This window comes from Salvelinus namaycush, chromosome 14, assembly GCF_016432855.1.
Source record: "Salvelinus namaycush isolate Seneca chromosome 14, SaNama_1.0, whole genome shotgun sequence".
NCBI lineage: Eukaryota > Metazoa > Chordata > Actinopteri > Salmoniformes > Salmonidae > Salvelinus > Salvelinus namaycush.
In genome coordinates this window covers 2884689-2909497 of record NC_052320.1, presented here as the reverse complement: position 1 = coordinate 2909497, position 24809 = coordinate 2884689, and the positions used below count along the sequence as shown (strand labels likewise).

Here is a 24809-nt window from a genome sequence, read left to right as displayed (position 1 = left end):
AATTCAGAATGAGATACTCAACTCCAGCTTCAATTCATTATGAAATACTCAACTCAAGCTTCAATTCAGAATGAGATACTCAACTCCAGCTTCAATTCAGAATGAGATACTCAACTCCAGCTTCAATTCATTATGAGATACTCAACTCCAGCTTCAATTCATTATGAGATACTCAACTCCAGCTTCAATTCATTATGAGATACTCAACTCCAGCTTCAATTCATAATGAGATACTCAACTCCAGCTTCAATTCATTATGAGATACTCAACTCCAGCTTCAATTCATTATGAGATACTCAACTCCAGCTTCAATTCATAATGAGATACTCAACTCCAGCTTCAATTCATTATGAGATACTCAAACCCAGCTTCAATTCATTATGAGATACTCAAACCCAGCTTCAATTCATTATGAGATACTCAAATCCAGCTTCAATTCATAATGAGATACTCAACTCCAGCTTCAATTCATAATGAGATACTCAACTCCAGCTTCAATTCAGAATGAGATACTCAACTCCAGCTTCAATTCAGAATGAGATACTCAACTCCAGCTTCAATTCATTATGAGATACTCAACTCCAGCTTCAATTCATTATGAGATACTCAACTCCAGCTTCAATTCAGAATGAGATACTCAACTCCAGCTTCAATTCATTATGAGATACTCAACTCCAGCTTCAATTCAGAATGAGACACTCAACTCCAGCTTCAATTCAGAATGAGATACTCAACTCCAGCTTCAATTCATTATGAGATACTCAACTCCAGCTTCAATTCAGAATGAGACACTCAACTCCAGCTTCAATTCAGAATGAGACACTCAACTCCAGCTTCAATTCATAATGAGATACTCAACTCCAGCTTCAATTCATAAAAGCACATCTGGTTGTATTGGCAAACTGCATTGTTGACTGTAACCCTATACTTCCTGCTTGTATTCTCACTCAGATGTCTAGTTGTATGTTGCTAGTCTGAATTTCACCGGCATCCACACCCTTCATGCTCCATCACACCCTTCTCCCCCCTCATCCTCCATCACACCCTTCTCCCCCCTCATCCTCCATCACACCCTTCATCCTCCATCACACCCTTCATCCTCCATCACACCCTTCTCCCCCCTCATCCTCCATCACACCCTTCATCCTCCATCACACCCTCTCCCCCCTCATCCTCCATCACACCCTTCTTCCCCCTCATCCTCCCTCACACCCTTCTCCCCCCTCATCCTCCATCACACCCTTCATCCTCCATCACACCCTTCCCCCCCTCATCCTCCATCACACCCTTCTCCCCCCTCAGTCTCCATCTCACCCTTCTCCCCCCTCATCCTCCATCACACCCTTCTCTCCCCTCAGTCTCCATCTCACCCTTCATCCTCCATCACACCCTTCTCCCCCCTCAGTCTCCATCACACCCTTCAGCCTCCATCACACCCTTCATCCTCCATCACACCCTTCCCCCCCCTCATCCTCCATAACACCCTTCTCCCCCCTCAGTCTCCATCTCACCCTTCAGCCTCCATCACACCCTTTTCCCCCCTCAGTCTCCATCTCACCCTTCTCCCCCCTCATCCTCCATCACACCCTTCTCCCCCCTCATCCTCCATCACACCCTTCATCCTCCATCACACCCTCTCCCCCCTCATCCTCCATCACACCCTTCTCCCCCCTCATCCTCCCTCACACCCTTCTCCCCCCTCATCCTCCATCACACCCTTCATCCTCCATCACACCCTTCTCCCCCCTCATCCTCCATCACACCCTTCTCCCCCCTCAGTCTCCATCTCACCCTTCTCCCCCCTCATCCTCCATCACACCCTTCTCTCCCCTCAGTCTCCATCTCACCCTTCATCCTCCATCACACCCTTCTCCCCCCTCAGTCTCCATCACACCCTTCTCCCCCCTCAGTCTCCATCACACCCTTCAGCCTCCATCACACCCTTCTCATCCTCCATAACACCCTTCTCCCCCCTCAGTCTCCATCTCACCCTTCAGCCTCCATCACACCCTTCTCCCCCCTCAGTCTCCATCTCACCCTTCTCCCCCCTCATCCTCCATCACACCCTTCTCCCCCCTCAGTCTGCATCTCACCCTTCAGCCTCCATCACACCCTTCTGCCCCTCATCCTCCATCACACCCTTCTCACCCTTCAGCCTCCATCACACCCTTCAGCCTCCATCACACCCTTCTCACCCTTCAGCCTCCATCACACCCTTCTCATCCTCCATAACACCCTTCTCCCCCCTCAGTCTCCATCTCACCCTTCAGCCTCCATCACACCCTTCTCCCCCCTCAGTCTCCATCTCACCCTTCTCCCCCCTCATCCTCCATCACACCCTTCTCCCCCCTCAGTCTGCATCACACCCTTCTGCCCCTCATCCTCCATCACACCCTTCTCACCCTTCAGCCTCCATCACACCCTTCAGCCTCCATCACACCCTTCTCACCCTTCAGCCTCCATCACACCCTTCTCCCCCCTCAGTCCCCATCACACCCTTCAGTCTCCATCACACCCTTCTCCCACTTAGCCTCCATCACACCCGTCAGCCTCCATCACACCCTTCAGTCTACCTCAGACCCTTCAGCCTCCATCACACCCTTCAGCCTCCATCAGACCCTTCAGCCTCCATCACACCCTTCAGCCTCCATCACACTCTTCAGCCTCCATCACACCCTTCAGCCTCCATCACACCCTTCAGCCTCCATCACACCCTTCAGCCTCCATCACACCCTTCAGCCTCCATCACACCCGTCAGCCTCCATCACACCCTTCAGCCTCCATCACACCCTTCAGCCTCCATCACACTCTTCAGTCTCCATCACACCCTTCAGCCTCCATCACACCCTTCAGCCTCCATCACACTCTTCAGTCTCCATCACACCCTTCAGCCTCCATCAGACCCTTCAGCCTCCATCACACCCTTCAGCCTCCATCACACTCTTCAGCCTCCATCACACCCTTCAGCCTCCATCACACCCTTCAGCCTCCATCACACCCTTCAGCCTCCATCACACTCTTCAGCCTCCATCAGACCCTTCAGCCTCCATCACACCCTTCAGCCTCCATCACACTCTTCAGCCTCCATCACACCCTTCTGCCCCTCATCCTCCATCACACCCTTCTCACCCTTCAGCCTCCATCACACCCTTCTCCCCCCTCAGTCTCCATCTCACCCTTCTCCCCCCTTAGCCTCCATCACACCCTTCAGCCTCCATCAGACCCTTCAGCCTCCATCACACCCTTCAGCCTCCATCACACCCTTCAGCCTCCATCACACTCTTCAGCCTCCATCACACCCTTCAGCCTCCATCACACTCTTCAGCCTCCATCACACCCTTCAGCCTCCATCACACCCTTCAGCCTCCATCACACTCTTCAGTCTACCTCAGACCCTTCAGCCTCCATCACACCCTTCAGCCTCCATCACACCCTTCAGCCTCCATCACACCCTTCATCACACCCTTCAGCCTCCATCACACCCTTCAGCCTCCATCACACCCTTCAGCCTCCATCACACTCTTCAGTCTACCTCAGACCCTTCAGTCTACCTCAGACCCTCTTATCCACACAGATACACAACGTATGCCTATCAGGATTTCCAAGCAGGGGTTAGAGAGGGATGTTTAACCTCTGTACACTTTGCTGCAGTACAGATCCGTAACAGGTGTGTGGATTATGAACTGCTAATTTGAGCCATGGTGAAGACATCTGAGACTATATTCATAATGGAGGCCACAGCCCACTTCTACTGCTGTTGCTTAGGTAGTTAGGCCCATGTTAGGCCCATGTTAGGCCCATGTTAGGCCCATGTCAGGCCTATGTTAGGCCCATGTCAGGCCCATGTTAGGCCTATGTTAGGCCCAGACTCAGGCCATAGAGATGGACAAAAGAGTAATTCTTAGTCAAGGTGAAGCCTCTATCAGATCATGAACGTTATCTACGACTATCACCGTCTCTATGGTTGTGCTTTAATGTGAAGTTTATTTGGCAGGACGAACCCTCCAATGGTACACAGCTTTCAACTGTCAAAACCTCTCAACCAAGCCCCACTAGTGACACAAACGACACGGTTTCAGACAGCTACTCCCCTACCCTGGTTACAGACAGTTACTCCCCAACCCTGGTTACATACAGTTACTCCCCTACCCTGGTTACAGACAGTTACTCCCCAACCCTGGTTACAGACAGTTACTCCCTGGTTACAGACAGTTACTCTCCAACCCTGGTTACAGACAGTTACTCCCCAACCCTGGTTACAGACAGTTACTCCCCTACCCTGGTTACAGACAGTTACTCCCTGGTTACAGACAGTTACTCCCTGGTTACAGACAGTTACTCCCCAACCCTGGTTACAGACAGTTACTCCCTGGTTACAGACAGTTACTCCCCAACCCTGGTTACAGACAGTTACTCCCCAACCCTGGTTACAGACAGTTACTCCCTGGTTACAGACAGTTACTCTCCAACCCTGGTTACAGACAGTTACTCCCTGGTTACAGACAGTTACTCTCCAACCCTGGTTACAGACAGTTACTCTCCAGCCCTGGTTACAGACAGTTACTCCCCAACCCTGGTTACAGACAGTTACTCCCTGGTTACAGACAGTTACTCCCTGGTTACAGACAGTTACTCCCCAACCCTGGTTACAGACAGTTACTCCCTGGTTACAGACAGTTACTCCCCAACCCTGGTTACAGACAGTTACTCCCTGGTTACAGACAGTTACTCCCCAACCCTGGTTACAGACAGTTACTCCCCAACCCTGGTTACAGACAGTTACTCTCCAGCCCTGGTTACAGACAATTAATCCCCAACCCTGGTTACAGACAGTTACTCCCCAACCCTGGTTACAGACAGTTACCCCCTAACCCTGGTTACAGACAGTTGCTCCCTGGCTACAGACAGTTACCCCCCAACCCTGGTTACAGACAGTTACTCCCCGACCCTGGTTACAGACAGTTACCCCCCAACCCTGGTTACAGACAGTTACTCCCCGACCCTGGTTACAGACAGTTACCCCCCAACCCTGGTTACAGACAGTTACCCCCCAACCCTGGTTACAGACAGTTGCTCCCTGGCTACAGACAGTTACCCCCCAACCCTGGTTACAGACAGTTACTCCCTGGTTACAGACAGTTACTCCCTGGTTACAGACAGTTACTCCCCAACCCTGGTTACAGACAGTTACTCTCCAACCCTGGTTACAGACAGTTACTCCCTGGTTACAGACAGTTACCCCCCAACCCTGGTTACAGACAGTTACTCTCCAACCCTGGTTTCAGACAGTTACTCTCCAACCCTGGTTACAGACAGTTACTCTCCAACCCTGGTTCTAGACAGTTACTCTCCAAACCTGGTTACAGACAGTTACTCCCCAACCCTGGTTACAGACAGTTACTCCCCAACCCTGGTTACAGACAGTTGCTCTCCAGCCCTGGTTACAGACAGTTACTCCCCAACCCTGGTTACAGACAGTTACTCCCTCTATCCAGACAGTTACTCTCCAACCCTGGTTACAGACAGTTACTCCCCGACCCTGGTTACAGACAGTTATCCCCCAACCCTGGTTACAGACAGTTACCCCCCAACCCTGGTTACAGACAGTTACTCCCTGGTTACAGACAGTTACTCCCTGGTTACAGACAGTTACTCCCCAACCCTGGTTACAGACAGTTACTCTCCAACCCTGGTTACAGACAGTTACTCCCTGGTTACAGACAGTTACCCCCCAACCCTGGTTACAGACAGTTACTCTCCAACCCTGGTTTCAGACAGTTACTCTCCAACCCTGGTTACAGACAGTTACTCTCCAACCCTGGTTCTAGACAGTTACTCTCCAGCCCTGGTTACAGACAGTTACTCCCCAACCCTGGTTACAGACAGTTACTCCCCAGCCCTGGTTACAGACAGTTACTCCCCAACCCTGGTTACAGACAGTTTCTCCCCAACCCTGGTTACAGACAGTTACTCCCCAACCCTGGTTACAGACAGTTACTCCCCAACCCTGGTTACAGACAGTTTCTCCCCAACCCTGGTTACAGACAGTTACTCCCCAACCCTGGTTACAGACAGTTACTCCCCAACCCTGGTTACAGACAGTTCTTGACATGAACCCGATAGGTTTCTCTGCACCATTCTCCATCCGGTGGGATAGCACCGCCCCCACACCATACGATGAGGCATCACACGATAGGATGAGATCTCTGTCTGCTGAGTAGTGCACTAGCCCTTCAGCTGATTGCAGTAACACCTTTGACTTTGCAAAAGCTTCTTCCTGTCTTTCTGACCATTTCCAGGCCACATCCTTCCTTAGCAGTTGATGTAGAGGAGCTAAGAGGGTAGAGAGGTTCGGGAGGAAGCGATTGTAATAGTTCAGTAAGCCTAGATAGGCTTTCAGCTCTGTAACGTTTGTCGGAGCTGGAGCTTCCACAACAGCCCTCACTTTAGCTTTGACAGTGTGTAACTTATACTGTGATTATCGGAAGTGGACAAAGACTAAGGAGACATGTGGATCAGATCCGAGCTCGAATTCCAGTTCCATCCGGAGATCTGGATCAATTCTTAAACGAGCAGGACAGGACATTGGAACGTTCCCCAGAGTTGCAGTTGGACAAACCACCTGAGACCAACAATGCTCAACTTCCTGAGACCACCAGTCCGGGACGACCTCCTCCTGTGAAGTCTCCACAAACGGACTTTGTTTCACCATCAAGGGGTGAAGATCTGGTGGTACCAGCTACACCACCTCTGAGACGCTCTATTAGAGAGAGACGTCCGCCAGACTTTTTCAGATCCTAAAGGAGATCATTTTTGAAAAAATGTAAATAAGAATATAGCATAGCTCAGAAAGGAATTAAATTGGGTTATTAGCTTTAAAGGGGGGGAATGTAGTAACCTGGTATATTTATGTTTACCAATAGATGGCAGTATTGACTCAAGACGAGGGTTTGCTTCCCGCTATCCATAGCTATTTCCTATGTCTGCCTATTTAACTATGATTAAGAAAGCTTCAGGGAGGTTTAAGCCAGGTGCATAAGATAATGTAAATCTAAGTTACAATTAAATACTAAACCGTATGTAAGTCTCATGAGTCGTAATTCTAAGAAGCCTTAAAGGATACTACACCCCCCAACCCTGGTTACAGACAGTTACTCCCCAACCCTGGTTTCAGACAGTTACTCCCCAACCCTGGTTACAGACAGTTACTCCCTGGTTCCTGACAATTACTCCCCAACCCTGGTTCCAGACAGTTACTCCCCAACCCTGGTTACAGACAGTTACTCCCCAACCCTGGTTACAGACAATTAATCCCCAACCCTGGTTACAGACAGTTACTCCCCAACCCTGGTTACAGACAGTTACTCCCTGGTTACAGACAGTTACTCTCCAACCCTGGTTACAGACAGTTACTCCCCAACCCTGGTTACAGACAGTTACTCCCCTACCCTGGTTACAGACAGTTACTCCCTGGTTACAGACAATTACTCCCTGGTTACAGACAGTTACTCCCCAACCCTGGTTACAGACAGTTACTCCCTGGTTACAGACAGTTACTCCCCAACCCTGGTTACAGACAGTTACTCCCCAACCCTGGTTACAGACAGTTACTCCCTGGTTACAGACAGTTACTCTCCAACCCTGGTTACAGACAGTTACTCCCTGGTTACAGACAGTTACTCTCCAACCCTGGTTACAGACAGTTACTCTCCAGCCCTGGTTACAGACAGTTACTCCCCAACCCTGGTTACAGACAGTTACTCCCTGGTTACAGACAGTTACTCCCTGGTTACAGACAGTTACTCCCCAACCCTGGTTACAGACAGTTACTCCCTGGTTACAGACAGTTACTCTCCAACCCTGGTTACAGACAGTTACTCCCTGGTTACAGACAGTTACTCTCCAACCCTGGTTACAGACAGTTACTCCCCAACCCTGGTTACAGACAGTTACTCTCCAGCCCTGGTTACAGACAATTAATCCCCAACCCTGGTTACAGACAGTTACTCCCCAACCCTGGTTACAGACAGTTACCCCCTAACCCTGGTTACAGACAGTTGCTCCCTGGCTACAGACAGTTACCCCCCAACCCTGGTTACAGACAGTTACTCCCCGACCCTGGTTACAGACAGTTACCCCCCAACCCTGGTTACAGACAGTTACTCCCCGACCCTGGTTACAGACAGTTACCCCCCAACCCTGGTTACAGACAGTTACCCCCCAACCCTGGTTACAGACAGTTGCTCCCTGGCTACAGACAGTTACCCCCCAACCCTGGTTACAGACAGTTACTCCCTGGTTACAGACAGTTACTCCCTGGTTACAGACAGTTACTCCCCAACCCTGGTTACAGACAGTTACTCTCCAACCCTGGTTACAGACAGTTACTCCCTGGTTACAGACAGTTACCCCCCAACCCTGGTTACAGACAGTTACTCTCCAACCCTGGTTTCAGACAGTTACTCTCCAACCCTGGTTACAGACAGTTACTCTCCAACCCTGGTTCTAGACAGTTACTCTCCAAACCTGGTTACAGACAGTTACTCCCCAACCCTGGTTACAGACAGTTACTCCCCAACCCTGGTTACAGACAGTTGCTCTCCAGCCCTGGTTACAGACAGTTACTCCCCAACCCTGGTTACAGACAGTTACTCCCTCTATCCAGACAGTTACTCTCCAACCCTGGTTACAGACAGTTACTCCCCGACCCTGGTTACAGACAGTTATCCCCCAACCCTGGTTACAGACAGTTACCCCCCAACCCTGGTTACAGACAGTTACTCCCTGGTTACAGACAGTTACTCCCTGGTTACAGACAGTTACTCCCCAACCCTGGTTACAGACAGTTACTCTCCAACCCTGGTTACAGACAGTTACTCCCTGGTTACAGACAGTTACCCCCCAACCCTGGTTACAGACAGTTACTCTCCAACCCTGGTTTCAGACAGTTACTCTCCAACCCTGGTTACAGACAGTTACTCTCCAACCCTGGTTCTAGACAGTTACTCTCCAGCCCTGGTTACAGACAGTTACTCCCCAACCCTGGTTACAGACAGTTACTCCCCAGCCCTGGTTACAGACAGTTACTCCCCAACCCTGGTTACAGACAGTTTCTCCCCAACCCTGGTTACAGACAGTTACTCCCCAACCCTGGTTACAGACAGTTACTCCCCAACCCTGGTTACAGACAGTTTCTCCCCAACCCTGGTTACAGACAGTTACTCCCCAACCCTGGTTACAGACAGTTACTCCCCAACCCTGGTTACAGACAGTTCTTGACATGAACCCGATAGGTTTCTCTGCACCATTCTCCATCCGGTGGGATAGCACCGCCCCCACACCATACGATGAGGCATCACACGATAGGATGAGATCTCTGTCTGCTGAGTAGTGCACTAGCCCTTCAGCTGATTGCAGTAACACCTTTGACTTTGCAAAAGCTTCTTCCTGTCTTTCTGACCATTTCCAGGCCACATCCTTCCTTAGCAGTTGATGTAGAGGAGCTAAGAGGGTAGAGAGGTTCGGGAGGAAGCGATTGTAATAGTTCAGTAAGCCTAGATAGGCTTTCAGCTCTGTAACGTTTGTCGGAGCTGGAGCTTCCACAACAGCCCTCACTTTAGCTTTGACAGTGTGTAACTTATACTGTGATTATCGGAAGTGGACAAAGACTAAGGAGACATGTGGATCAGATCCGAGCTCGAATTCCAGTTCCATCCGGAGATCTGGATCAATTCTTAAACGAGCAGGACAGGACATTGGAACGTTCCCCAGAGTTGCAGTTGGACAAACCACCTGAGACCAACAATGCTCAACTTCCTGAGACCACCAGTCCGGGACGACCTCCTCCTGTGAAGTCTCCACAAACGGACTTTGTTTCACCATCAAGGGGTGAAGATCTGGTGGTACCAGCTACACCACCTCTGAGACGCTCTATTAGAGAGAGACGTCCGCCAGACTTTTTCAGATCTTAAAGGAGATCATTTTTGAAAAAATGTAAATAAGAATATAGCATAGCTCAGAAAGGAATTAAATTGGGTTATTAGCTTTAAAGGGGGGGAATGTAGTAACCTGGTATATTTATGTTTACCAATAGATGGCAGTATTGACTCAAGACGAGGGTTTGCTTCCCGCTATCCATAGCTATTTCCTATGTCTGCCTATTTAACTATGATTAAGAAAGCTTCAGGGAGGTTTAAGCCAGGTGCATAAGATAATGTAAATCTAAGTTACAATTAAATACTAAACCGTATGTAAGTCTCATGAGTCGTAATTCTAAGAAGCCTTAAAGGATACTACACCCCCCAACCCTGGTTACAGACAGTTACTCCCCAACCCTGGTTTCAGACAGTTACTCCCCAACCCTGGTTACAGACAGTTACTCCCTGGTTCCTGACAATTACTCCCCAACCCTGGTTCCAGACAGTTACTCCCCAACCCTGGTTACAGACAGTTACTCCCCAACCCTGGTTACAGACAGTTACTCCCCGACCCTGGTTACAGACAGTTACTCCCCAACCCTGGTTACAGACAGTTACTCCCCGACCCTGGTTACAGACAGTTACTCCCCAACCCTGGTTACAGACAGTTACTCTCCAACCCTGGTTACAGACAGTTACTCCCCGACCCTGGTTACAGACAGTTACTCCCCAACCCTGGTTACAGACAGTTACTCCCCGACCCTGGTTACAGACAGTTACTCCCCGACCCTGGTTACAGACAGTTACTCCCCAACCCTGGTTACAGACAGTTACTCTCCAGCCCTGGTTACAGACAGTTACTCCCCAACCCTGGTTACAGACAGTTACTCCCCAACCCTGGTTCCAGACAGTTACTCCCCAACCCTGGTTCCAGACAGTTACTCCCCAACCCTGGTTCCAGACAGTTAGTCCCCAACCCTGGTTCCAGACAGTTACTCCCCAACCCTGGTTCCAGACAGTTACTCCCCAACCCTGGTTACAGACAGTTACTCCCCAACCCTGGTTACAGACAGTTACTCTCCAACCCTGGTTACAGACAGTTACTCCCTGGTTCCAGACAGTTACTCCCCAACCCTGGTTCCAGACAGTTACTCTCCAACCCTGGTTACAGACAGTTACTCCCTGGTTCCAGACAGTTACTCCCCAACCCTGGTTCCAGACAGTTACTCCCCAACCCTGGTTACAGACAGTTACTCCCCAACCCTGGTTACAGACAGTTACTCCCTCTATCCAGACAGTTACTCTCCGACCCTGGTTACAGACAGTTACTCCCTGGTTACAGACAGTTACTCTCCAACCCTGGTTACAGACAGTTACTCCCTGGTTCCAGACAGTTACTCCCCAACCCTGGTTCCAGACAGTTACTCCCCAACCCTGGTTCCAGACAGTTACTCCCCAACCCTGGTTACAGACAATTAATCCCCAACCCTGGTTACAGACAGTTACTCTCCGACCCTGGTTACAGACAGTTACTCCCTGGTTACAGACAGTTACTCTCCAACCCTGGTTACAGACGGTTACTCTCCGACCCTGGTTACAGACAGTTACTCCCTGGTTACAGACAGTTACTCTCCAACCCTGGTTACAGACGGTTACTCTCCTACCCTGGTTACAGACAGTTACTCCCTGGTTACAGACAGTTACTCCCCAACCCTGGTTACAGACAGTTACTCCCCAACCCTGGTTACAGACAGTTACTCCCTGGTTACAGACAGTTACTCCCCAGCCCTGGTTACAGACAGTTACTCCCCAACCCTGGTTACAGACAGTTACTCCCCAACCCTGGTTACAGACAGTTACTCCCCAACCCTGGTTACAGACAGTTACTCCCCAACCCTGGTTACAGACAGTTACTCCCCAACCCTGGTTACAGACAGTTACTCCCCAACCCTGGTTACAGACAGTTACTCCCCAACCCTGGTTACAGACAGTTACTCCCCAACCCTGGTTACAGACAGTTACTCCCTGGTTACAGACAGTTACTCCCCAACCCTGGTTACAGACAGTTACTCCCCAACCCTGGTTACAGACAGTTACCCCCGAACCCTGGTTACAGACAGTTACTCCCCAACACTGGTTCTAGACAGTTACTCTCCAACCCTGGTTACAGACAGTTACTCCCCAACCCTGGTTACAGACAGTTACTCCCCAACCCTGGTTACAGACAGTTACCCCCGAACCCTGGTTACAGACAGTTACCCCCCAACCCTGGTTACAGACAGTTACTCCCCAACCCTGGTTACAGACAGTTACTCCCCAGCCCTGGTTACAGACAGTTACTCCCCAGCCCTGGTTACAGACAGTTACTCCCTGGTTACAGACAGTTACTCTCCAACCCTGGTTACAGACAGTTACTCCCCAACCCTGGTTCCAGACAGTTACTCCCTGGTTATAGACAGTTACTCTCCAACCCTGGTTACAGACAGTTACTCCCCAACCCTGGTTACAGACAGTTACTCCCCAACCCTGGTTACAGACAGTTACTCCCTGGTTACAGACAGTTACCCCCGAACCCTGGTTACAGACAGTTACCCCCCAACCCTGGTTACAGACAGTTACTCCCCAACCCTGGTTACAGACAGTTACTCCCTGGTTACAGACAGTTTCTCCCCAACCCTGGTTCCAGACAGTTACTCCCCTACCCTGGTTACAGACAGTTACTCTCCAACCCTGGTTACAGACAGTTACCCCCCAACCCTGGTTACAGACAGTTACTCTCCAGCCCTGGTTACAGACAGTTACTCTCCAGCCCTGGTTACAGACAGTTACTCTCCAACCCTGATTACAGACAGTTACTCTCCGACCCTGGTTACAGACAGTTACTCTCCAGCCCTGGTTACAGACAGTTACTCCCTGGTTACAGACAGTTACTCCCTGGTTACAGACAGTTACTCTCCAACCCTGATTACAGACAGTTACTCCCCAACCCTGGTTACAGACAGTTACTCTCCAACCTGGGTTACAGACAGTTACTCTCCAGCCCTGGTTACAGACAGTTACTCCCTGGTTACAGACAGTTACTCCCTGGTTACAGACAGTTACTCCCTGGTTACAGACAGTTACTCTCCAACCCTGTTTCCAGGCACATTCATTTACTGCTCCTCTTCAAACCCAGCTGGTCCGTAATGAAAGAGAGGAGCACTGAGAGGAGTGATCTGCTGTTATACCCAGAAGCAGCTGAGGACAAGAGCACGATTCTCGGACCTCTATCTGTCTTTCACTCTGTCTCTGATCTGTCCATCTCCTCTCCTCTGCTATGGGGGGGGGGGGGGGGGGGGGGGGGGGGGTGAAGTGGGATCACTGAGTGTGTTTCTGTCTGTAAACTACTAAACTTATTCGATGAAGGAGTCTGCCCTCAGCAAGGCCACTAAAACACTTTATCTCCCAGTTGATCAACAGAGGGTTGGTTATTAGATTATTCTGGATGATGATCTGTGGCTTCAAATGTTTGATACTTGCATGATAATACCCAACTGACGTCAGAACAGCTGTTTCAGAACAGCTGAGAGTTGTTTACAGAGAGGAGAGACTATTTCCCGTAATACTTAGCCAATTACTCAGAGCGAAGATCCGTTAATGTTTTCTGGGCACAGTGGGCAAGTTTCAGGTCGTCCTTATATCCAGTCACCGCTCTCACAAACACCTGGAGAAGTCTCTGGAGTCACATTACTATCATAAAGCAATGTTCTGAGATGTGCAGCAACCCGACGGAATGGACGTCACACTGAGTGTATATGTATACATTATATATAACTACCGGTCAAAAGTTTTAGAGCACCTACTCATTCAAGGGTTTTTCCTTTATTTTTTAGTGTTTTCTACATTGTAGAATAATAGTGAAGACATCAAAACTATGAAATAACACATATGGAATCATGTAGTAACCAAAAAAGTGTTAAACAAATCAAAATATATTTTATCATTGAGATTATTCAAATAGCCACCATTTGCCTTGATGACAGCTTTGCACACTTGGCATTCTCTCAACCAGCTTCACCTGGAATGCTTTTCCAACAGTCTTGAAGAAGTTCCCACATATGCTTAGCACTTGTTAGCTGCTTTTCCTTGACTCTGCTGTCCGACTCATCTCAAACCATCTCAATTGGGTTGAGGTCAGGTGATTGTGGAGGCCAGATCATCTGATGCAGCACTCCATCACTCTCCTTCTTGGTCAAATAGCCCTTACACAGCCTGGAGGTGTGTTGGGTCACTGTCCTGTTGACAAACGATAGCCCCAATAAGCCCAAGCCAGATGGGATGGTGTATCGCTGCAGAATGCTGTGGTAACCATGCTGTTTAAGTGTGCCTTGAATTCTAAATAAATCACAAACAGTGTCACCAGCAAATCACCATCACACCACCTCCATGCTTTACGGTGGGAAATACACATTCACCCACACCGCATCTCACAATGACACCCTTATTGATGTCACTTGTTAAATTCACTTCAAAGAGTGTAGATGAAGGGGAGGAGACAGGTTAAAGAAGGATTTTTAAGCCTTGAGACAATTGAGACATGGCTTGTGTTTGTGTGTGTGCCATTCAGAGGGTGAATGGGCAAAACAAAAGATGTAAGTGTGTAACGGCTGTCTAATTCCTCCTCCTCGGATGAGGAGAAGGAGTAAGGGTCGGACCAAAACGCAGCGTTGTATGATGACATAATGAATATTTGTTAAAGCAAAGACGAACATACGAAGAACACTTGAATAGAAACAAAACAACAAAACGACGTAGACAGACCTGATCTTGAGAACTTACATAGACACGAAGAACGCACGAACAGGAAAGACTAGCCAAACGAACGAACAAACGAAACAGTCCCGTGTGGTGCAACAGACACAGACACAGGAACAATCACCCACAAACAAACAGTGAGAACAGCCTACCTTAATATGGTTCTCAATCAGAGGAAACGTCAAACACCTGCCCCTAATTGAGAACCATATCAGGCAACACATTTAACCCACATAGAAACACATAACATAGAATGCCCACCCCAACTCACGCCCTGACCAACTAAACACATACAAAAACAAGGAAAACAGGTCAGGAACGTGACAGAACCCCCTCCTCAAGGTGCGAACTCCGGGCGCACCACCTAAAGTCTAGGGGAGGGTCTGGGTGGGCATCTGTCCACGGTGGCGGCTCCGGCTCCGGACGTGGTCCCCACCCCACCAGAGTCAAACCCCGCTTCCGTAGCTTCCTCCAACTGGCCACCCTCCAAATTAACCCCACTGGATTAAGGAGCAGCACCGGACTAAGGGGCAGCACCGGACTGAGGGGCAGCTCCGGACTGAGGGGCAACACCGGAATGAGGGGCAGCTCCGGACTGAGGGGCAGCTCCGGACTGAGGGACAGCTCCGGACTGAGGGACAGCTCTGGACTGAGGGACAGCTCCGGACTGAGGGACAGCTCCGGACTGAGGGGCAGCTCCGGACTGAGGGGCTGCTCATGGCTGGCTGACGGCTCTGGCTGCTCATGGCTGGTTGACGGCTCTGGCTGCTCATGGCTGGCGGACGGCTCTGGCTGCTCATGGCTGGCGGACGGCTCTGGCTGCTCATGGCTGGCTGGCGGCTCTGGCTGCTAATGGCTGGCGGACGGTTCTGGCTGCTCATGGCTGGCGGACGGCTCTGGCTGCTCATGGCTGGCGGACGGCTCTGGCTGCTCATGGCTGGCGGACGGCTCTGGCTGCTCATGGCTGGCGGACGGCTCTGGCTGCTCATGGCTGGCTGGCGGCTCTGGCTGCTCATGGCTGGCGGACGGCTCTGGCTGCTCATGGCTGGCTGGCGGCTCTGGCTGCTCATGGCTGGCTGGCGGCTCTGGCTGCTCATGGCTGGCTGGCGGCTCTGGCTGCTCATGGCTGGCTGGCGGCTCTGGCTGCTCATGGCTGGCTGGCGGCTCTGGCTGCTCATGGCTGGCGGAAGGCTCTGGCTGCTCATGGCTGGCGGAAGGCTCTGGCTGCTCATGGCTGGCGGAAGGCTCTGGCTGCTCATGGCTGGCGGAAGGCTCTGGCTGCTCATGGCTGGCGGAAGGCTCTGGCTGCTCATGGCTGGCGGAAGGCTCTGACTGCTCCTGTCTGGCGGAAGGCTCTGGCTGCTCCTGTCTGGCGGAAGGCTCTGGCTGCTCCTGTCTGGCGGAAGGCTCTGGCTGCTCCTGTCTGGCGGAAGGCTCTGGCTGCTCCTGTCTGGCGGAAGGCTCTGGCGGCTCCTGTCTGGCGGACGGCTCTAGCGGCTCCTGTCTGGCGGACGGCTCTGAAGGCTCAGGACAGACGGGCGGCTTTGAAGGCTCAGTACAGACGGGCGGCTTTGCAGGCTCAGTACAGACGGGCGGCTTTGAAGGCTCAGTACAGACGGGCAGTTCAGGCGGCGCTTGGCAGACGGACAGCTCAGACGGCGTTGGGCAGACGGGCAGTTCAGGCGCCGCTGGGCAGACGGACAGCTCAGACGGCGTTGGGCAGACGGGCAGTTCAGGCGCCGCTGGGCAGACGGCAGACTCTGGCCGGCTGAGGCGCACTGTAGGCCTGGTGCGTGGTGCCGGAACTGGAGGTACCGGGCTAAGGACACGCACCTTCAGGCTAGTGCGGGGAGCAGCAACAGGACGCACAGGACTCTGGAGACGCACAGGAGGCTTGGTGCGTGGTGTAGGCACTGGTGGTAATGGGCAGGAGACACGCACCATAGGGCTAGTGCGTGGAGGAGGAACAGGGCTCTGGAGACGCACAGGAGGCTTGGTGCGTGGTGCCGAAACTGGTGGTACCGGGCTGAAGACACGCACCATAGGGCTAGTGCGTGGAGGAGGAACAGGGCTCTGGAGACGCACAGGAAGCCTGGTGCGTGGTGTAGGCACTGGTGGTACTGGGCTGGGGCGGGGAGGTGGCGCCGGATATACCGGACCATGCAGGCGTACTGGCTCCCTTGAGCACTGAGCCTACCCAACCTTACCTGGTTGTATGCACACGTAGCCCGACCAGTGCGGGGAGGTGGAATAACCCGCACTGGGCTATGTAGGCGAACCGGGGACACCATGCGTAAGGCTGGTGCCATGTATGACATCCGGCTCAATACTCAATCTAGCCCTGCCAGTGCGGGGAGGTGGAATAACCCGCACCGGGCTATGCACACGTACAGGAGACACCGTGCGCTCTACCGCATAACACGGTGTCTGCCCGTACTCTCGCTCTCCACGGTAAGATCGGGAAGTTGGCGCAGGTCTCCTACCTGACTTCACCACACTACCCTTTAGCCCCCCCCCCCCCCCCCCCAAGAAATTTTTGGCCTTGACTAACAGGCTTCCTACCGCGTCGTCGTGCTGCCTCCATTCGCCGGTATCCCTCCTCACACTGCGCCAGAGAATCCCAGGCGGGCTCCGGCACTCTCCTTGGGTCGATCGCCCACCTGTCGATCTCCTCCCACGTAGTGTAGCCCAGATCCTTCTCCTGCTTCCGGGCTAGCTCCTCAAAACGCCGCCTCTCTGCTTTCGCTGCCTCCAGCTCAGCTTTGGGGCGGCGATATTCTCCTGGCTGTGCCCATGGACCTTTACCGTCCAATATTTCCTCCCATTTCCATGAATCCTGCGATCGCTGTTGCTTTCTCCCACGCCGCTTGGTCTTTGATTGGTGGGTGATTCTGTAACGGCTGTCTAATTCCTCCTCCTCGGATGAGGAGAAGGAGTAAAAACGCAGCGTTGTATGATGACATAATGAATATTTGTTAAAGCAAAGACGAACATACGAAGAACACTTGAATAGAAACAAAACAACAAAACGACGTAGACAGACCTGATCTTGAGAACTTACATAGACACGAAGAACGCACGAACAGGTAAGACTAGCCAAACGAACGAACAAACGAAACAGTCCCGTGTGGTGCAACAGACACAGACACAGGAACAATCACCCACAAACAAACAGTGAGAACAGCCTACCTTAATATGGTTCTCAATCAGAGGAAACGTCAAACACCTGCCCCTAATTGAGAACCATATCAGGCAACACATTTAACCCAACATAGAAACACATAACATAGAATGCCCACCCCAACTCACGCCCTGACCAACTAAACACATACAAAAACAAGGAAAACAGGTCAGGAACGTGACAAAGTGCCTTTGAACAGTGTATGATAGTAGGTGCCAGGCGCACCGGTTTGTGTCAAGATCTGCAACGCTGCTGGGTTTTTCATGCTCAACAATTTCCGGTGTGTATTTAGAACGGTCCACCACCCAGAGACAACTTCACATAACTGTGGGAAGCATTGGAGTCAACATGGGCCAGCTTCCCTGTGGAACGCTGGGTGGTAGCCAAGCGGTTAAGAGGTTGGGCCAGTAACCGAAAGGTTGCTGGTTCGAATCCTCAAGCTGACTAGGCTAAATCTGCCGATGTGTCTTAAGCAAGGCACTTAACCCTAATTGCTCTTGTAAGTTGCTCTGGATAGGAGTGTCTGCTAAATGACTAAAATGTAAATTAACGCTTTCGGCACCTTGTAGACTCCATGCCCTGACGAATTGAAGCTGTTCTGAGGGCAAGGAGTGGGGGTGCAACTCAGTATTAGGAAGGTGTTCTTAAGATGGCGCCGGAGGGTAGGGCTGCCGGTTAACCAACCATGCTATTTTGTTTGTTTTTTCACGTTGTTCGTAACTTGTTTTGTACATAATGTTGCTGCTACCGTCTCTTATGACTGAAAAGAGCTTCTGGACATCAGAACTGTGATTACTCACCTCAGATTGGACGAGGAGTTCTTCTTCAATGAGTCGGACGCGAGGGATATACTACAGACACCCGACCAGATCCAGATCCCCGTGATTCGCTGGAAAAGGGAAACGTAGGTTTCGCGGAAAGAGATCAGGATGCCTTGTGAGGATCAGGAGACGAGGGGCTAATCTTCCCTTGCCTTTCGTTCTGCTAGCTAACGTTCAATCGCTGGAAAATAAATGTGATGAACTGAAAGAACGTATATCCTACCAACGGGACGTTAAAAACTGTAATATCTTATGTTTCACCAAGTTGTGGCTTAATGATGACATTAAGAACATACAGCTGGCAGGTTATAGAACAGCAGCCTCTGGTAAGACACGGGGCGGGGGCCTATACATATTTGTAAACAATAGCTGGTGCACAATATCTAAGGAAGTCTCAGGGTTTTGCTCGCCTGAGGTAGAGTATTTCATGATAAGCTGTAGACCACACTATCTACCAAGAGACTTTTCATCTGTATTTTCGTAGTTGTCTACATACCACCACAGACCGAGACTGGCACTAAAACCACACTCAATGAGCTGTATACCGCCATAAGCAAACAGGAAAACGTTCATCCAGAGACGGCGCTCCTAGTGGCCGGGGACTTTAATGCAGGGAAACTTAAATCAGTTTTATCAAAAGGTTTTACAGCTGCAACATCGAAAGCATCCTGACGGGTTGCATCACTGCCTGGTATGGCAACTGCTTGGCCTCCGACCGCAAGGCACTACAGAGGGTAGTGCGTAAGGCCCAGTACATCAATGGGGCCAAGCTTCCTGCCATCCAGGACCTCTATACCGAGCAGTGTCAGAGGAAGGCCCTAAAAATTGTCAAAGACTCCAGCCACCCAAGTCATAGACTGTTCTTTCTGCTACCGCACGGCAAGCGGTACCAGAGTGTCAAGTCTAGGTCCAAGAGACTTCTAAACAGCTTCTACCCCCAAGCCATAAGACTCCTGAACATCTAATCAAATGGCTACCCAGACTATTTGCATTGCCACCCCCTCTTCCCCCCCTTCTACGCTACTGCTACTCTCTGTTATTATCTATGCATAGTTACTTTAATAACTACCTACATGTACATAATTACCTCAATTACCTCGACACCGCACATTGACACATTGACTCTGTACCGGTACCCCCTGTATATAGTCCCGCTATTGTTATTTACTGCTGCTCTTTAATAATTTTTTATTCTTATCTCTTACATTTTTAGGGATTTTCTTAAAACTGCATTGTTGATTAAGGGCTTGTAAGTAAGTATTACTGTAAGGTCTACAGCTGTTATATTCGGCGCATGTGAGAAATCAAATTTGATTTGATGTTTTGTACATTCAGTGTATATATAATGTTCTATATTTAAACTGAGACTCAGCAATATGACGTTGCCACGAGCAACAGGCCCGATACAGCTGTTTACTTCCTGCATCGCTGTGTATGTGCATGTGTGTGTGTTTATAGACAGCATGCTGAGTAAGGTGTGTAGCCCTCTCTGTTCCAGGTGGGGTCTGGAGGGAGGTTCCGCTGTCCGTCCTGCAATCAGGAAGTTGTGTTGGACCGTCACGGTGTCTACGGGCTGCAGCGCAACCTGCTGGTAGAGAATATTATTGACGTCTACAAACAGGAGTCCACCAGGTGAGAACAGAGGTCTTTAATGTAAAGAGCTTTGGTAAGGGAGGGGATGGGATTAGACAGGGGTGGCCAGGTCAACCCTCATCTTGGTGGACTATATTAGTGACGTCTACAAACAGGAGTCCACCAGGTGAGGGAGTGGAATGTGGGTCGCTCTCCTGAAGGTTTCAAAATAAGGATGCCAAAGGAATATCAACAAATTACATCTAGACGGCATTTTAGTTTTTACTTTGGCTTCCTAATCCTGACTGACATTTCCTCCTCATCTCCTTCCCACAATCCTCCTAGCTCTAGATCCCAGTCGTCAAAGCCTGTGGGCCAGCCCACCTGTGAGGAGCACAACGGTGAGAAGGTCAACATTTACTGCATCACCTGTCAGGTGCCCACTTGTTCCCTCTGCAAGGTGTTCGGTGCCCACAACACCTGCCAGGTGGCACCGCTGACACAAGTCTACCAGCAGCAGAAGGTGAGTGAGTGAGGCCACAGGCATGGGTCGCACATTGATGACATCACAGAAGGCAACTTTCACCTGGGTAGTGTTCATTAGGGCACACTGTAGCAAAAAAAAAAAAATATCTTATTGGACAAGTTCTGTGGGATGATACCTGGGTGTAGAGATGGGCCTTGGAAATCATTGGTTAATTTGTGCTGTAACGTATCAGGGGGCTCATCATGGATCATATTAGACTAGGAAAGAAAGTAGCCTGACTCACCAGGCAGTTACAGGTTTTGCTTCTGTGAAACTTTTACACTTTAGATGTATGATGATATCATAAGATGTGTAGAATAGAAAATAAAATGATTCTGACTGCACCAGTAACAGTAGCTACGGTAATTCCTCTGTGAAACCTCTCCTTTCTCTCAACAGGCTGAGCTGAGTGAGGAGGTTAGCTCCTTGGTGGCGTCGAACGGCCAAGTCCAAGCCTTCATCGATGAGTTGGAAGTGACCTGCAAGACTGTTGAGGTTAGCGCTGTTTGTGTTGTATCTTCTCTGGTGTGTTGTCACTTTTTACACCTATAAAGTGTTGAGTGCTGCTTGGTGTAGTTATAAGATCAAGATTCAAATCAACAGTGAGCCAAAGTTTTGTTTATACTCAGCCTGTAACTAATACAATATTTTTATTTTATTTTTATTTAACCTTTTATTTAACTGGACAAGTCGGTTAAGAACAAATTATTATTTACCGTGACGGCCAAAACCAAACCCAGACAGCGCTGGGCCAATTGTGCTCCGCCCTATCGGACTCCCAATCACGGCCCGTTGTGATACAGCCTGGAATCGAACCAGAGTCTGTAGCGACGCCTCTAGCACTGAGATGCAGTGCCTTAGAGCGCTGTGCCACTCGGGAGCCCAATCTATGAGTTATACTTTTCCAGTTGTTCAGTTATAAAGAATGTTGATGTTAGTGCCTTTTTGTGTCTGTTCTACTTTGATGTATTGTCATGGACACCCATAAAGTGGATGAGTGCTGCTTGGTTTTGATCAGTAATACTCTGCCAACAAAACTTGTCCTTACGACATCCCGGAACGTCCCAAAATGATCCCTATAAAGTCGTCAGGACGTCTGAAAAAGTTTGACCGCGTGTCTGTGTTTCTACAGGAGAACTGTAAGACCCAGAAGCAGACAGTGTGTGAGAAGTTTAACCGTATCCTCGCCATCCTGGAGGAGCGACAGAGGATCATGAAGCAGCGAGTCACGTACGAGCAGGAGGAGAAGACGGGTCACGCTCGTTCGCTGGTGCAATCCTACAGAGAGAGCGTAGAGACCAGCACCAAACTGGCAGAGACTGCTGTGACCACCATGGAGGAACCTGAGATGGCTGCCTTCATGAAGGTACAATACCGTACAGTACAATACAGTACCATACAATACAATACAGTATGATACAATACAGTACCATACCATACAATACAATACGATACCATACAATACAGTACGATACAATACAGTACGATACCGTACAATACAATACAGTACGATACCATACAATACAGTACGATACAATACAGTACGATACCATACAATACAGTACGATACCGTACAATACAATACAGTATGATACCATACAATACAGTACGATACCATACCATACAATACGATACAGTACGATACCGTACAATACAATACAGTACGATACCATACAATACAGTACGATACAATACAGTACGATACCGTACAATACAATACAGTACGATACCATACAATACAGTACGATACCATACAATACAGTACGATACCATACAATACAGTATGATACCGTACAATACAATACAGTACCATACCATACAATGCAGTATGATACCATACCATACCATACAGTACGATACCATACAATACAGTACGATACAATACAGTACGATACCATACAATACAATACAATACAGTACGATACCATACAATACAGTACGATACCATACAATACAGTACGATACCATACAATACAGTATGATACCGTACAATACAATACAGTATGATACCATACAATACAGTACGATACCGTACAATACAGTATGATACCATACAATACAGTACGATACAATACAGTACGATACCATACAATACAACACAGTACGATACCATACAATACAGTACGATACAATACAGTATGATACCATACAATACAATACAATACAGTACGATACCATACAATACAATACAGTACGATACAGTATGATACCATACAATACCATACAATACAATACAGTATGATACCATACGATACAATACCATACAATACAGTACGATACCATACAATACCGTACAATACAATACAGTACGATACCATACAATACAGTACGATACAATACAGTACGATACCATACAATACAACACAGTACGATACCATACAATATAATACAGTATGATACCATACAATACAATACAGTATGATACCATACGATACAATACCATACAATACAATACAATACAATACGATACCGTACGATACAATACAGTACGATACAAGAGGGAGTACTGGTACAGAGTCAGTGTGGAGGCTATATACAGGGGGTACTGGTACAGAGTCAATGTGGAGGCTATATACAGGGGGTACTGGTACAGAGTCAATGTGGAGGCTATATACAGGGGGTACCGGTACAGAGTCAATGCGGAGGCTATATACAGGGGGTACCGGTACAGAGTCAATGTGGAGGCTATATACAGGGAGTACTGGTACAGAGTCAATGTGGAGGCTATATACAGGGTGTTATGGTACAGAGTCAATGTGGAGGCTATATACAGGGGGTACTGGTACAGAGTCAATGTGGAGGTTATATACAGGGGGTACCGGTACAGAGTCAATGTGGAGGCTATATACAGGGGGTACCGGTACAGAGTCAATGTGGAGGCTATATACAGGGTGTTACGGTACAGAGTCAATGTGGAGGTTATATACAGGGTGTTACGGTACAGGGTCAATGTGGGGGCTATATACAGGGGGTACCGGTACAGAGTCAATGTGGAGGCTATATACAGGGTGGTACCAACTCAATGTGCGGGGGTACAGGTTAGTCGAGGTAAATTGTACAGGAGTGAGTGAGTGAGTGAGTGAGTGAGTGAGTGAGTGAGTGAGTGAGTGAGTGAGTGAGTGAGTGAGTGAGTGAGTGAGTGAGTGAGTGAGTGAGTGAGTGAGTGAGTGAGTGAGTGCATGTGTGCTAAGATGTGGAGAATCAGTGCAGGTGATCAGTCCAGTTCAAGTGTTCAGCAGTCTGATGGCTTGTAGATAGAACCTGTCTCTGAGCCTGTTGGTATCAGACCTCATACCCGACGGTAAGGGAGTGAACAGCACGGTCCCAGTGATGGGAGCACGGTCCCAGTGATGTACTGGGCCAACTGGTGGACCTTTTGGTCGTGGACAGAGCAATTCCCGTACCAGGCCGTGATGCAACCGGGCAGGATGCTCTCGATCGTATTTGGAGAGGACCTGGGTCGGCATGCCGTATTTCTTCAGCTGCCGTAGGAAGTAGAGACGCTGTTGTGCCCTCTTGACCAGAGTGGTGGAGGTGTTGGTACATGTTAAGTCCTCGGTGATGTGGACGCTGAGGAACTTAAAACTGCTGACTCTCTTCACTGCAGTCCTCGGTGATGTGGATCGGGGCATGGTCCTTCCTCTGCTTCCTGAAGTCAACAATCAACTCCTTTGTGTTGCTGACATTAAGGGAGTGGTTGTTGTCCTGGCACCACAATGCCAGTTCAATTACCTCCTCCCTATAGGCTGACTCGTCGTTGTTGGTTATCAGGCCTATAACTGTGGTGTTGTGCAAAGCCACACAGTCGTGGGTGAACGGGGACTACAGCTGAGGACACCACGGTGTTAAGAGTCAGTGTAAAGGAAGTGTTGTTGCCAATCCTCACAGCCTGTGGTCTGCCGGTCAGGAAGTGTTGTTGCCAATCCTCACAGCCTGTGGTCTGCCGGTCAGGAAGTGTTGTTGCCAATCCTTACAGTCTGTGGTCTGCCCGTCAGGAA

The 24809-nt window shown here is 49.6% G+C and overlaps 1 protein-coding gene across 1 annotated transcript in view; it reads left to right on the top strand.

Moving 5' to 3' along the window:
• Positions 1–24809, top strand: part of LOC120059548 (E3 ubiquitin-protein ligase TRIM63-like) — a 34932-nt gene that overhangs the window by 1165 nt on the left and 8958 nt on the right. Inside the window, exons 2-5 of the mRNA XM_039008681.1 lie at positions 20197–20336; positions 20637–20808; positions 21211–21306; positions 21944–22177. Coding sequence (XP_038864609.1) covers positions 20197–20336; positions 20637–20808; positions 21211–21306; positions 21944–22177 — 642 coding nt within the window. The remainder of the gene's footprint in view (positions 1–20196; positions 20337–20636; positions 20809–21210; positions 21307–21943; positions 22178–24809) is intronic.